General features: G+C 37.9%; 1 protein-coding gene across 5 annotated transcripts in view; it reads right to left on the bottom strand.

The window, feature by feature from the left end:
- SRSF11 (serine and arginine rich splicing factor 11) overlaps positions 1–16635 on the bottom strand; it is a 43894-nt gene that overhangs the window by 18754 nt on the left and 8505 nt on the right. For 2 of the 5 annotated variants that reach the window (XM_014867261.3, XM_070486584.1), the window contains exons 2-4: positions 11414–11623; positions 4727–4860; positions 841–950 (exon numbers count right to left, since the gene is read on the bottom strand). In XM_014867261.3, the coding sequence (XP_014722747.1) occupies positions 841–950; positions 4727–4860; positions 11414–11601 (432 nt within the window). In that variant the 5' untranslated portion in view covers positions 11602–11623. Of the gene's footprint in view, positions 1–840; positions 951–1244; positions 2134–4726; positions 4861–11413; positions 11627–16635 lie in introns of those variants that run through there. The other 3 variants (XM_014867270.3, XM_014867262.3, XM_070486585.1) reach the window with 2 other exon arrangements.

The raw sequence follows: 16635 nt of genomic DNA, 5'->3' as shown, positions 1-16635 counted from the left end.
AAAGGTATCTACAAATTATCAAGATCCTCATTTTATAAGTAAAAAAACCCCTAGAGATTAAGTAACAAAGTCATACTGAAAATTCCTGATCTCATTCTCTAAGATACTGTTCAGTTCACTTAATAGTTAACTGAACTATTTGGACAGGCAAAATGATATAAGAGAAACACTGCTATAAAGTTCAAGGTGAAGTTCATCATTTGCTATCATCTGGGAAACCACTGACCAGTTACAATCTGAGTGGTTAGAATATATGATATTTAAAGAGTCTTTTAGTTCCAAAATAATATGCTTTTTACAGCATTCTCAGGGTTAGAAACATCACCCAGTAAAACTTTTCACCAACTTTATACTTCATCTTCTCTGTATCAAAAATCTCCATCAAGAATTCATCTTCATTTCAAGCTACCTACTTAATTCAAACCCCAAGATAAGAGCAAAAGATCACAGGACGTTGAGAAAGAAAAAAGAAAAAAACCCAGAAGTCTGAATTTCACCTTTATTTTCTTTCCTGAGGCAAATGAACATACTATTTTAACAGTGTGTTCAACAGAAGTCTATGCCTCATGAGATTCTGTTTCACACAGCTACTTATGGGTTAAGAGCCAGTGGCAAAACCAGTATCACAGGTATTTATAATTTTCAGAATGTTCTAAAAATGCAAACTTCTAAGAGATTCTCTTTAGTACTTATGATTACAATATAGCCTTTTATGATCTTGTGCACATGTGCTATCACTCTGGGAACTAGTCACAACAACACTTCAGAAGCTCAAATATGTTTAGCTATATCCACAATTGTGTTCCTTTCCATCCTTTAAGAATTCAACAGAATTAGTACCTGGGTAAGTGGGTTAGGGGTAGGCAGGAGTCCACCACCAGGCAGAAGACCTGCCACTGCATTAGCTGGTGCCAACAGAGACAAAGCCTTAGTCTCATCAGGAATAACTCCTGCAGGGAAACATCCTTGCATTAGAACATACTCTTTTCCAAGACAGAAAACACACAAAAACACCCAGAAAATGTCTCCCTGATACACCACCTGAGTTTGTTGAAAGTACTTATGTTCGCTAAAATATAAAGCTTGATTTCTATGATTATTTATCATTAATTTTATGTCAGAATGAAACTTCAATGTGTGAAAATTTGTTTCCTTTTTCTCTACAAATGGTTAAGTTTCTAGAGTAAAAAAAAAATAGCACAATACACACTACTTTTTTGTTAACACTGCCAAGATTTCATCACCTGTACTCGATTTTTAAGTCATGAACCAAACGTAAGCAAGCACAGTCGGTTCTCCAGGGGTGTGCTCTCAACTTTCAAAAGCTGTTTTATGAACAACGACTCGTGTCGGCTGCTTCACTATAAAGCACACAGAAAAATCAAGATACACAAGACAAAAAAAGTTTGATTTAGGGGTTAATAATATGGTACAGTTACTATGATTTTCTTTTACACCTACCATACAAATTTCGTAAAAATTAAGAGAAGAAAAGTATGTAAAGGAAATATTCTGTTGGAATCAAGGGTAGGGCTTTTGCTGACTCATGAAAACGAACATGAACGTTTCTGAAGGTCTCTGAATACACACGGGATGTGTGTGTGGGAGTGAGTGAGAGAGAAAGAGAGAGAATAGGTAAAACAACATGGCACATTCCTTACCTGTACAGTAAAATGCTCTATGTTCCAACATGTGCCATGCTAACCATACCAAAAAATGCTGCTATACAGTGTCAGTTCAAAAGCTAACTTAGCCAAACTCCTAAAGCCAAAAACGACATGTGTGTCTGTTTTTAAAGCCTAATCTGTGTATTCAGATAAAAACTAAGGGTCCTAAGACAAATATTTATGCAGACAATTTAAATTCTATCCAACAGCAAAAGCCCTATACAGATGGATTAAGCTGTTAATGTGCCCAAGCCCCCAAAATGAGAGTTCAATAATACAATTAAACTACATATTTGTAAATACCAGTAGTATTTCTGTAATACATATTAAGAAACTGCATCTCATCATAAAACATACAATATGTACAGGGCACTTAAGAGAAACTGGATAAGCTGCAGAAGAAAACTGTTGGGTGGTATTTTCAGCAGGGCCTGGTATATAGTTCAGGCTGAACCAGGGAAAAGAACTGTAAAACACAACAACAAAAAAGAAAAACCACTGTTAAATAAAGGTAATGGTTCCTTCCACCTATACTGAGAAGTGCCGATAATATAAACAAATGTATACTACACAGCACTGTTATCTTGCTTGTGTCAGAGCTGTCATCAATTTAGATACCAAGAGTTATGGAGGGGGAGTGGGGAGAAGATCATTTAGATATAGGGCAGTAATGCATTAATATTAACAAACCTTCACAGATTATGGGATAATTTTGCATGCAAAATTATGTCTCAAGAGGATAATATTACTTATCAACATCTTACTCAAATTAGTGCATTTGCAACATTTCTGGCAAACTAAAATCCTCTTGAATTTATTGTGAGACACCTGATAGAAGATCTGCATCCATTAAAAAAAAAGTCATGCATCTGATCCTCTGATTTAAAAAAAGACTATTTAAAAATAAAACTACAATTTAAAAATAGCAATGAGGCCCCTCACCAGTTAATTTTCATGCGTCAAGAGTATTTTTTTTACTGCTGCTTTGATAGAACCATGAAATACTGCATGAATGTGTAGAAATGAAAGAAAAAGAAACAGACAAAAGAAACAAACATTAACCAAGGAACCTAAATCACCCCCAAATCCATTACTATTAAGAGTTCCTTCCAAATCCAGCCATCTCAGTTTTTACCAATTAAGACTATTCCTTACCGTAGACTTTGTGTCTATTGTTCTAAAACGCTGACCAAGAACCAACACCAAAGTCTAAGAGCTAAAACTAGGGTGAATGGTGACAAACGGATTGAATACATCAGTTATTTAGTGGAGATAACATTAATACAGCATACCATACCAGAAAGTAAATACAGCAAAAACAGATTCTGGAACTAACTATTTTTGTTAATTCTACATATACATCCGAGTATATCACTTTCAAAACAGATCCAGAAAAATTACTACAGCCTACAAATATTTATGAAAGCCAGTTATATGATATACTGTATTATGTTCAGGCCTTGGGAACTATGACATAATACTTAGCCAATAAAATACTTTAAATTTAAAGGCTAATGCTTTGCACATTACTCACATATTTGACCCTTGTTCGAAAAACTATGATCTATATATTACTTATCCTAAATGTGAATTCTGTAAATTTTCTCTTGGAGGTAAGTCTTATCCTACAAGAGGCACAGTGATATAAGAAATTGCTTAATCACAACACAGTAAGTCAAACGTTTATCAGCATATATATTTTAAAACCTTAAACTGGGCTCACACACTTTAATACCAAGGAGATAGACGTACGGTTATTATACAGCATGCCTTATCCCATCTACAAATGCAATTTAATTTCTTTAGAAAACCAGAGAAGCAATTTTTCTAAGTTTTAAGAATTAGACATTTCACAACGTTTATAAGGTATGGGGTAAATGTTCACATCGATATTCAAAGATCTGAGATAGCATCTAAAGTTAACAACATCACGATTCCACTTCCACTGACCGGTTCATTAAGGAAAGGGGAAAGCATTTAAATCCTGGTCAGTATATATGTTAAATTAACTTCAAATCCAGTGATTTTATCATATTCAGTGATTTCTTTGATCAGAATTTATAGTTACCAAAAAGCAAATAAAGTAGCAGTACATCGGGAACAAATTAATTATAAAATATGCCTTAAAAAGTTTTACAAAATTGAATTAAAATAGTGCTGTCTTGTCACAGTGGCTATTTTAGATCCAAAAACCCTGCTCATTATTTTTCTGTCAAATTACTTTAACATAAGCCTAAAATGTAAAAAGAGAGAAAATGTAGTTAACAAATGGTTACACCAGGAAAACACTTGGGGACTTGAGTGCTCGCTGGCCTTTAGTTAATGTCTAGAATCCCCTGTGGCTGCAGAGGACCCACTGTTTTTCAGTCATCTGGAAGAGTTTTGCATTTGCCTTCTCCACTACAAAAATCACACACACAAATAACAGAGAGAAGAATTTATTATTTAGAGATATTCTAGAAAATATAGCATGAATGAACAAGAAAATCTGGCATAAAAACAAAACACCCAGTGCCCATCTGGCACCTAAGCTATAGGAAATTTTAGACTTTCATAAAAACCAAATCATTGCAACCCTTGGTATACTGGAACTCAACATGGGAATTTTTTTTTAAGTTATCAGTGAGAGGAAGCACTAAGGAAATAAAACTCACCTAGTCGTTTCTTCGAAACAGAAATAACATGCATTTATTTGAAGGTTTCTGTGTAAATATGCATGGAGTGAACCATTCACCTTCAGGACTTTTTCATAAAACTCAAACATTAAATTAACTAAATAGATGTATCTTAAGAAAATAGAATAAGGGACACAGTTTTAATGAACTTAAAAATGTTTCCAAAGAATGCAAAAGGTTAAATATCTTATAAAAACAAATCTGATTTCTAATTTTTAGGATTTAAAAAAATCTGCAAGTAAAAATAGGGACCACAGTATAACAAGGGTTTCAAAATGTTAATAGCTTAGGTTTTTAACATGCTACTAACGCTCACTCTAAAACTATACTGAGGTAGATGGTCATCATAGGATGCCCAGATAGGTAGTTAAACAAAGCACAAACCTTCTGCATATGGTACGACTATCAAAGCTCTGTCAACGAACACAGTGTTTGTCAGATGCTGAGCCACAACTGCTGAGTCGGGATCATGGAACTTAACAAAGCAGACACGAGATGAGACAGGCAAAGGTGAATCACTAAAAAATAAACAAATAACATCAAAAAAGAGAAAAATAATATCAGGTAAAACACAAGCGTATGATTCAAAAACCAATACTTCTATTCCAAAAGTAAAACAGGCAGATAAAAATACATAACTGTACATATATTAGTTTAGTTAACCAGTTCAAAAGAAAACGACAATTCAAATAAAGGACTACCCACTGAGCTAGTGTAGCAAACTGCACGTAGACAAAAACAATCACTGTTTAAATTTACAGTGTATCAAGTTAAAAACAGTTTGAAACTAAACTCTCAGACTTCCAGCAGACCACAAAAATGTCAATGCTTTTTTTCATAATACCAGTACCAGCTATTTTAAAATGCAGATAACAAGAAATTATTTTTGGCTTAGAAAACTTTTCACTATAGCTGAATTTTCAGAATAAAAAACGTGAAGAATTTTCCACTTCAGGGACAAAAGAATATTGTGGGGAAGTGCATCTACTGACAGTCAGTCAGTTTTCTTGACCTGACTACTAAATGCCCTGCCCTCTTTCACCTCTGGCATATTATAACTCCCAGGCATTATAAATAATCAAGGCTTTCTTGTGTAGAGTACTTTCAGAGAGGAAAAAAAAATTAAGCACACATGGGGACAGTACTCCACTCCTGCTACTACCACGCATAATTTCCATAACCAAGAGCCACTTCCCTCAGCACACTGCCTTCTCAGGTAAAACAAAACCAAGTGCTAAAGAGCGAGTGATGGCAGTGTAAGTGGGACAGATGAGGCAGGGAGCAGAGTTTTTGTCGTTTTTTTCCCTTTACATATGGGGTGGTTCAAACTTCTGTCAAGAAATTCTCTGTGAAAGGGAAAGATTAAACAAATAAAGGCATGGGGTTGCTCCCTAAGCCCAAACCAAAAGTTATTTGAAAACCCATGCCCTCAGGCAGTAGTAATCACATCATCCCTGGTTATACATTGAAATCATCCTGGAAAAAAATTATGTAGGCGCTGCACTCCACATCAATTAAATCAAGATCTCTGATGAATGAAGTACTGAGTGGCTCCTCTTCCTGTATTTTAATTCTCCCTGACAAGTGTAACATGCACCCAGGGTAAAGAACCACTGCTTTATTATAACGTCAATTACATCTTAAGACTCAATAACGAAAAGGGAAATCCTACAACATATTTCAACGTGACTAGAATGGAGCTTCTTGTTAACTTTTCTAATAAATGAGATGTTCCAGTACACATAAAAATCTAATTACATCAGGTTTGGTTACACTAGGTATTACAGAGACAGTATTTGTTGTTGAAAAGAAAATTTCCTCATAATTTGGGCACTAACATGAAAATAAAAACTTTGGGGCCAGCCCAGTGGCGCAACAGCTAAGTTCACACGTTCTGCTTTGGCAGCCCAGGGTTCCCCGGTTTGGATCCCGGGTGTGGACATGGCACCACTTGGCAAAGCCATGCTGTGGTAGGCATCCCACATATAAAGTAGAGGAAGATGGGCACGGATGTTAGCTCAGGGCCAGGTTTCCTCAGCAAAAAGAGGAGGATTGGCAGAAAGCAGTTAGCTCAGGGTTCATCTTCCTCAAAAAATAAAAATAAATAAAAAACAAAACACTTCTTATGTTGAGGACTACACGAAACTATCTATATAATCTAAGAACTCAAACTCTATAATTTATGTTAGAACTTCTAATATGTTTCCCTAAAGGCATCACCCATACTAAGCACAGATCCTAATCTAAGTTCAAAGCAAAGCTGACAATACATGCTAACGGAATTTCAGCCATCTTACTGCTAAATGTTTCTGAAAAGACAGCATTTTTTAAAGGGAAGCACTACGGATCTAGGGTCTAAACTTTAACCATTTGCACCCCGAATAGTGGAAAAGAATGCCTTTTTTAGCAGTTTCAGTACTAACGTTGTAACACTCTGTATTTCTTTTCTGACAGCCATATTTTTACCACTAAATGAAAAACCTCTTAAAATACCACTATCATTTTATGTTAACACCTAACAGAATGCCTTGGGAAGTAACAGGCACTCAAATTTCTTAAAAGGTCACCTCTATCATTTCTTTGACACTATCTATTGTCATCTGACTAAAAGAAAAATCACTAACAAATATTAGGTTCTTAAAGAATATAAACATAACAGTTCTTTTTAAAAAATGAGAAAGTACTGCCTGTGTGCTCACAGTGTACTTCCTTCCATTTACTTGGTCATCTTAAAATGATTCATATTTTTTCTACCCACTCATGTCACAGGAGTGCAGCAACTATTACTTTGGCTGTATCAAACCTGTAAGCAGTTGTGAGGTAAAGATTAATATATGAATAATTTAAATACCATGGAAAAGACAGCCTCAATAAGACAACTCAGAAAGGCAAATAATGCATCTTTCCCCACTTAAAATGCTCCTGTGTAAAAACATCACTATTTGGCCTCACAATTATATTCTTATACTTTCTCAGTTAAGATTAATAAAAAACATGTTAATATAAGATAGAGGACTGATGCCTAAAATTAATTTTCACACCCTAGAATTCTGTGCAAGTACCACGTCTAAAAACATACTTGTGTTTACTCCTTTAGTATAGTATATTTTCAAAATTAACATAGACGAGGCAGGGCAGTTGAAAAGAACAGATGTGAGATGGGGAAAAGTGAGCCAATGATGCTTGTGCCCTTTACCTAATGTTTCCTAAAGTGTCCTTAGTCTAAGGGTTGTTTCAGAATCTTCTGGGGGTGCACATAAAAAATTCAGAATTCTGTTGTCCATCTCATGCCCAGAGAGTCTGAGAATCCTTTTTATAAGAGGGCTCTGAGTCTCAACAAGATCCCCAGTTGACATTTGTGCCCACTGAAGTATGAGAATTTCTGGTTTAGGCCATGGATATCATTCTTTCAACTCCTACCTTAATACTGTGCTAACCATTTCCGAGCGGAGAATTTTGAGCTTATAAACAAAGGGAATCTCCTAAGCCCCTCAAAATAGCAGGTGTGTGACAAAAGTAATATGCACCTGAAAACTTGACTCTGTTGACCTCACATGTCCCCTCTTTCACTGTGTTCTTATTCATTTCTAAAGAAATATAGGAAAGTGCTGTATTTAGTAAAAAAAATTTTTTAAGGTAAACTAAGTTCTCTCCCTTATCTAACTATACTGTTACTTATATAATCATCAAAGTATCTATTTTTGGTCACTGAAATAATTACTTAATCCATTATTTAAATAACAAATTTAAATTTATCTGCAGTGTTACAGTAGCCTTCAGTTACTGTGTAACTCTGACACAAGTTTCACAGGGTTCATTACCAGATGAACACTCCAGTTAGTCTCCATTCTGAAATTCCACTGAAACCAAACTAGTTCTGACACTGGGAGAGTGGCTTGGGCGTACAGAACAACCTATGCGAATGTCAGTTCAGCCATTCGTAAAATAGGGTAAAATACATTCTTCCTCTGGATTTGTAAGGACTGATTAAGGTAAAATAGGAAATCATCTAGCATACAATAGACACTCAAACAATGCTGAATGTCCAACGTGCGTTTCAGGAACCACTAGAATCAAAGTAACTGTTTTTCTTCTAAAGAGAACAGGGGCCAGGCCGGTTGCATAGTGGTTAAGTCACACGCTTTACTTTGGAGGCCTGAGGTTTGCAGGTTCGGATCCCGGCACAGACCTAGCACCCCTCATCAAGCCATGCTGTGGCGGCATCCCATATAAATTAAAGGAAGACCGGCACAGATGTTAGCTCACTGACAATCTTCCTCAAGCAAAAAGAGTAAGATTGGCAACATGTTAGCACAGGGGCAATCTTCCTCACACAAAAAACAAACAGACAAAATAAAAAGAGAATAAATGAGGGGAACACTGACAGACGCTTTCAAACAGCTCTAGGGCTGACATACTGAAGAGACAGAATATTATGTCTTGTGAAGACAGACAGTATTATCAGTGGATGAAATTACAGGCCAGCAATTTTCAGCTGAAAAGAACCAAGAGATAGATGGATCCAATAATGAAAAAAGGGGAGAAATCTTGAGGAGGTTGTCACTGAAATGCTTGGCATAATCCCAGGTCCTATGATTTTCTTCCCTCAAAACAGGCATTTAGAACTGAAACGACTTTCAGTAGGTGTGGGCTGGGGCTCCGTTATACATGTACTTTAAACATTACCCCCCAGGTTAATGTTGATGACCTCAAGGAATCTCAGATTCTAGAAGAGGGAAGAAGTTAAACTTAACCTGTCAGTTTGTGGCAAGCACTATAGAGAAAAACAAACCAGTTAAGTTCAATAGAGAAGGAAGGGAGCAGGGGTGCTGTATTTTTATATAGAGCGATCAGGGAAGGCTTCTCTCATTAGTGACGTTTGAGTAACCAAAGAAACTAAGCATGTCATGGGCCTATCTAAGAGAAAAGAGTTCCAGGTGGATATCAACGCTTTTTGAGGGGAAAAAAATATACACACACAGAACCCATAAAAAATCAAGTGGCAAATGTGTTCACAATAGTCAGAATGTTATGTAATCTGAGCCATTCAATCTTATTCTCTGAGTAAGAGAAAAATTTTTGGAATAGTTTTGGAATGATGAATCCTTTTGGACTACTAGGATTCCACAGCTCATTATTCCTAGCAAGCTACTGCTGAAAGCTGTGACAAGCTTAAAGAAATTTCAGCAAAGCGTTTTCAAATTGTGTAGATCAGGTTAGCTGAGACTTAAATTAGTTTAAAAAAAAAAAAAGAAGAAAAAAATCAACATTAAATGAACAAAAGTAAGCTTCTACATATCTACTATTCAAATCAGTAAGGCCACTAATGTAATATAACATTCACTATATCACAACCTTGTACATTTTCAGAAGAGAATGATTTGTACATGGTGAGTCAAAGACCCAAACTGTGTCAATATTTCTCTCTTCCTCCAAATAGAGGGAAAGGAATCCTTTTAAAGCATAGCACCCCCAGATCATGCTTTCTGGTACATATCAGCTATTCTGGTTATGATGGAGCTACTCCTTTGACTACAAAGCAAAAAAGCCAGACTCTGGTCCACCATGATCCCTCTAAGATACCAACCATGCACTAGGTAAAAGAGGAACCAGTAAACTGCCTACACCTCTCTTCCTCATCTTCTTGTAAACACATCATAAAAAGAGCATCTTCAAAATAAACAAAGAGTTTTAAAGTCTAACTATAACGAAGTTCTTAATAACTTGCGAGACTGGAATTATTTCATAAAACAACATCTCAAATACTTTGAGAAATAACATGATTACAATAATCCACTAAGTCTGACTTCCTGCCATTTTACTGTTAATTTTAATAACTTACTAAAAAGTATGTTGTGAGAAAAGTGAATAACAATAAAATTTCTATTTCTGTATGTTCATATTATGAAAGCTATCTGTCCTCCACTACCAAAGCAAGTCAAGTTTCTGTTCAAAATAACTACAACAAAAACATGTTTGTTCCCAGAATTCTACACTTCATACAAATCAACTGTGAAAAATCAGCATGCATATTCTCCTAAAAATTAAACACAACAATTTGAAAACACTAAGAACCATTTGAAAATATTTTAAGTAGAAAGTGATGAAATATGGTAATACTTAATACCACAGTATGATCAACCGCTATTATTTTAGAGTAGCAATGTACATAAATTAATGTTTATTACATCCACAACAGTGGATTCCTCGAGGATTCCAATTTCCTGTTTAGTATTGAAGTGACATCATAAATCTCTCCATGGACAGTGGGTACTGAGTGTCTACTGACAGTAACATCTGAATTCTCACTCATTCCAAAGAGCGGTCTTATTATTTCAAATGTTTGTTCTAATATTTAACACATCTCATCTTACCTCATAGCTTCTTTAAATTACTTTTTCTTTACAATTAATCCACTCGTTTATTACTTTTCCGATAATAATAAATGTGAGACAACAGGAGAAAAACAAAAAGCGATACACTCTAAATTAAAAAATGTAACATTCTATAAAATTCCTTCTCAAGAACAATTGTGAAATACCATACATGTGTACATTATTTAAACAAAGGAAACCCTAAGTTTCAGCTATAACTCGTTCTTGTTATTGTAAAAACTAAGTATTCAGGCTCACTGAATTATGTCTATCAAAGAGTACCGACTGTCAATTATATTCCCTAGACCAGAATCACTCAAAGGCAATACTTTGCAGCAAGTGAACAGCCGCCTACAAAATTCAGTGTCAAATAAACATAAGAATGAATAACTGTTACTTTTCAAAGAACTCAAACACTTGATTTTTTAAAGACAAGACTGACCTACGTCAAAATACGTAAAGTGCAGTGTGCCTTGCTTTAAGCGCTCAAACATCGACCACGTCGGCACCAGCTTCGGGGAAGCGCTCCCGAGGGGAGGCGCCGGCGTCTCCTGACCCCCACGGCCCGCCCAGCCTCGCGGCCTCGGCGGCAGGCCCACCACGCAGCTCCGGGCCTCGGGAAACGCCCCCGCCCGCGGCCCCGCGCGGCCAGGCCCGGCCCCCGGGAGGCGCACAGCGCATGGAGGGCGCTACTCACTCGGGCGGGAAGAGGCGCAGTTCGTCGATCTTGCCTAGGAAACCGAAGAGGGTCCGCATCTGCTCAGAGCTGGCGCTCGGGGAGACATTAGTCACCTGGATCACCTCGGTGCCGCCGCCGCCGCCGCCGCCAGGCCCGCCGCTGGGGCCCGGGCCCGCCGTGCTGGGGACGACGGTGGTGTTGCTCATGGCGCTGCTCGCCTTCTCGCTCCTGCTTTAACACATCAAACACACAACAAACAGTGAAAAGGAGGGGGAGAGGAACCGGTTCGCCGGAGAGGAGACAGGAAGCAGTCCGAGGCCACAGCCGCCGCCGCCACCGCCGTTTCTCCGCCCCGCCGCTCCAGGAGAAGAGAGCGCGCGAGCTCGAGGCCCGAGAAAACAAACGGCCGCCCCCCTCGCCGCCCAGCTCCGCGCCCGCGGGCCCGGGCCCCACAATGCCTTGCGGCGCGCGGGCGCGTCCCCGCCGCTCCGCCCTGCGCAGGCGCAGTAGGCCCCGCCCGCCGCCAGGACACGCGGGGAGCCGTGGTGGCCCTGTGCCGAGGCTCCGTCTTCTTTTTAGAAGAGAAAGTGGAAGGTATTAACCGTTTTTCTAAGCCAGCATTCATTCCCCTGTAAAAACTGCACGCTTAAGCAACTATTCTTATTAAAAAAGGCCCACGATATTTATTTCTTTTAGTATCATATACAAATCTGTCCAGTTACTGATGAAATTTCCACCCTAGCTACCAAGATTTTGCTCCCCTCCACTATAACATTTTCTGAATCTTTACATACATTTTGGTAATAATAAATTTGTAACAATTTGCTTTGTCGCTAAAACCTGTAAAAAACATTTTAATGTCACACTTACTAGTACTTTATAGCTAATTTTATTTCACAAGTTGACTTTTTAAAAGCACATTTCACAGTACCTAAATATATTCAAGAATATGATCTGCAATTTCTGCAGGAAAACTTACTTTACATGCATATTCTTGCTTAAAATAATTTTGAAGCTTTTGACTACAAAAAGAGGATTAATTTTTCAACCTCATCTGAACTTTCTCCCACTTTCATCCAGTTATCCAATGAATGACTCGTAGTTCCCCCACATCTGACAAATCTTTCATTTCACTGTGCCTTTATACAAATTACTGACAACCTCCCTCATGTTATCCAAGTGCTATCCACTGTAAGGCCTTCCTTCCACTGTCACAACTTCTGTAAGCAGAGTTTGAGCTTCCTCTTCTCTACTAACCAATATAGGATTCATACACAGTTTTTGTTACATTGACATGTATCCCACTCCAAAGCTGTGAGTTTTCTGGGTCAGTTTAGGACCTAGCACAATGTCTGGCACATAGGCAATGCCCAAAAAATATGCTGAACATGTGCGCACAAATATGCCTTAATGACAATGCCATTTCTTCTAAGACAACTGTTAAATAATTTAACTTGACCCTGAATATTTTTGGAGGCTAAAACCTGAGGCCTTACAGAATATTTTTATTAGTAAATATCTCTATGGAATAATGCAGTCAAGAGTGTAATTTGTGAGAGATTAGAACACAAAATTGTTGAGATTTGGATGGAGAGCCAATTGGCCAGGTTTACTACTAGTGATGTCACTTCTGCTAGTTCTTATACAGAAGAGAGATGGGTTGGTTGAATGTCAGCCTCAGCAAAATTATAAATTACAACTACTTGCATGCCAATCATAAATGTGTATCTTTGAATATAAAAAATGGCAGGTAGTTTATCTTCTCATTTTGAATCAGGCTTATGTAACCACCAATTATAGATTCTTAACAATTTGGTAAAGTTAATTCTTCTATCAGGATCCACAAAATGGAGGCCACCCCCATGGCCTGGCCCACATCACAAATTTAAACCTAAGTCAGCCTGAACTTACGGGGGAAACACCTGTCCAGAACACCTAACATACACCAATCCCAATCCTCCAACTCAGTTTTAGCTACCTTACCTTACCCTAGAAAACAGGACCTGCTAGCCTTAGAAGGAAATCACCCGCCTCCTGGCCAATCATGCCATTTCTGCATTGCCTCTTCTTTTTTTTCTTTTTTTGAGAAACATTAGCTTTGAGCTAAAATCTGCTGCCAATCCTCCACTTTTTGCTGAGGAAGACTGGCCCTGAGCTAACATGCGTGCCCGTCTTCCTCTACTTTATACGCGGGACACCTGCCACAGCATGGCTTGCCATGTGGTGCCATGTCTGCACCCAAGATCCGAACCGGCGAACCTGGAAGTGGAACGTGCACACTTAAGCGCTGCGCCACGGGGCCAGCCCCTGCATTGCCTCTTCTAACAATCCATAAAACTCCCTCTTGCTGGGAATCTCTGAGGAAGATTGCTCCACCGCTTGTGAGACACTGCACTCTCCCCGTCTATGGACTGTCTTCCCTTGAATAAAGAACATCAAACTTGTTACTAAATTGTTTTAGTTTTGTCATTTGACAAGTTCCACACTTACTAGGAGGGCTTATGATGTGCCAAGCATGCTACAATGTTCTACTATAAAAGCTCAAATAAAACAAGGGCAGGAACAGCTCATACCTTCTTTTTTTAAATATTAACATCTATTTATACTCTGTGGTGGATACACAGAAATCTTTTATATTATTCTATGCTTTTCTATATGTTTGACATATTTCCTAATTAAAGCTACACATTCCAACCAAAGAAAAAGATAGTTCTGTAGTAAAATAAAATCATTTAAATCATCAGAAGCCACTTTATGTATACTAACTTACTGAACATATAAATAGATGGCGTTTCCATATGGAGAAACAAAGGGGCAAAAAAGAATCTTATTCTAATAAGGAGTATTTTTGAATATTTTCAAATCATCCAGCAGCTAGGAAAAATACTGCACTTAGAGCCAGAAGACTGGATTAACAGACTCCCCTGTCATTTATTATTGTGATCTGAGGAAGTTCCACTTCACTTGTAAGAGCTACTCCAGTCAGGAGCTGACTGAGGAGCTGCAGCACAACTGTGAAGAGCCTCTAGGTCTAAACAGATTCAATAACTAACTGCCTTGTGTTATTATTGTCTGTTTCCCGCAGAAATCAAATAGCCAAAGGTAAATAAATATCTCAAAACAAGTAACAAATATATACGATCTATACTAGTTTTAAATCACTTCAGATTTGTTTAGGCTCCCAATTAAATAAGATTATAAGAAGTACAGAATCTGGAGACAGGTATCATGCCTGTCTTAATTACTTTAACCCCAGTATCATAAGAGGCTCTTACAAAACTCCCCAATTCTTTCAAATATTATGCACCTACTATGTTCCGGGGTTTTCTTAGTCACTGGAAATACAGCAGAGAAAAGATAGCAATGTCCCTGATCTCATGAAACTTTACGTCTAGTGCGGCAAACTCTCAATAAACAAACTCAAAGGTGTAAGGGAGTAACGTGCTGTGATGAAAATAAACCAGGATAGGAGACGTGGGAGAAGGTGTTATCTGAAGTGAGACTTTAAGAAATGGAGGAAGCAAGCAATTTGATTTTCCAGGGGAAGGGCAATCTAAGCAGAGGAAACAGCAAATTAGAAAGTTCCTGAGGGTAAGAACAATTTGGAAGCTTTCAAGAAAAGTAGGAAAACCTTTCTTTGCTGAATGAATGCTGTTCAGTTTATACATCTGAGAGACTTATAAGGAGACCCTGTCACTATCATGTAGAAAGTGAAGCGGAAGACGCGCACAGGAAGAGTCACAGCTCCTCTTCCCGAGTGGGTTAGGGAAGGCTTCCAGTTACATCTGAATGATAAACATTACCAGTCTTACTAAGGGTTAAGGCTATGTCCAATCCAAAGCGAAAAGTAAGCTGTCACTTGGCCTATATAGTCATATTATGGTCTATATAGTCATATTTGGCCAATATATGCATGTTGTAGTGCATGATTTCTGATAGGCTTCTGAAATATAGAAAATAACTTATAGGCTCCCCATAATAGGGCCTTATTGCTTATAGGTGGGGAACCACCACCACCACACTGCTAAAAAAAATTTAAACTGGTGTGTGATATTGGCAGGAAAGTCAGTCAAAGAAAATTAGAAAATAATGCTTTATGCAAATCCTCAAAAACAATCCCAAGCCTCTCATCATGATGGACAAGCTTTAGGTCTTTCCAGTTCCAAGCTTCTAAAAGAGCTCATGTATAAAAGAAACTAGATCCCTATCTTATACCACTCACAAAAATTAACTCAAAATGGATTAAAGACTTAAATGTAAGAGCTGAAACCATAAAACTCCTAGAAGAAAACATAGGAAAAAAGCTCCTTGAAATGGGACTTGGCAATAATTTTTTGGATATGACATCAAAGGCACAAGCAACAAAATAAAAAATAAACAAGTGGGACTACATCAAACTAAAAAGCTTCTACACAGCAAAGGAAACCATGAACAAAATGAAAAGACAAGATATGGAATGGGAAAAAAATATTTGCAAACCATATATACAATAAAGAGTTAATACCCAAAATATACAGAGAATTCACACAACTCAACAGCAAAAACCAAATAATACAGTTGAAAAATGGGCAAAGGACTTCAAAAGACATTTGTCCAAAGAAGATATAGTAACAGGTATATGAAAAGATGCTCAGCATCACTTCTCATTAGGGAAATGCAAATCAAAACCGCAATGAGGTATCACTTCATGCCTGTTAGAATGGCTAGTATCAGAAAGACAAAGGGGCTAGTCCTGGTGGCCTAGTTGGTTAACATTGGCATGCTCTGCTTCGACGGCCTGGGTTTGATCCTGGGAACAGACCCACACGACTTGTCTGTCAGTGGCCATGTTGTGGCAGCGGTTTACATACCAAGAAAAAAAAAAAGAGAGGAAGATTGGCAATGTAAGATCGATCTTAGCTCAGGCGACTCTTCCTTACCAAAGGAAAAAAAAAAAAGCCCATAGATAACAAATGCTGGTGAGGATGTGGAGGAAAGGGAACCCTTGTGCACTACTGGTAGTAGTGTAAAGTGGTACAGCCACCATGGAAAAGAGGATGGAGGTTCCTCAAAAAATTAAAAACACAACTACTATATGATCCAATAATCCCACTTCTGGAAATATATCCAAAGGAAATGAGAACAGTATGTCAAAGAGATATCTGCACCCACGTTTGTAGCAGCATTATTTACAATAGCCACGATGTAGAAACAACCTAAGTGTCTGTTGACAGACAAATGGATAGAGGTGTTGTGTTATA

The sequence above is a fragment of the Equus asinus genome, chromosome 16 (genome assembly GCF_041296235.1).
Source record: "Equus asinus isolate D_3611 breed Donkey chromosome 16, EquAss-T2T_v2, whole genome shotgun sequence".
Taxonomy (NCBI): domain Eukaryota; kingdom Metazoa; phylum Chordata; class Mammalia; order Perissodactyla; family Equidae; genus Equus; species Equus asinus.
Note: the sequence above shows the minus strand (reverse complement) of the source record. Positions and strands in the feature narration are given on the sequence as shown.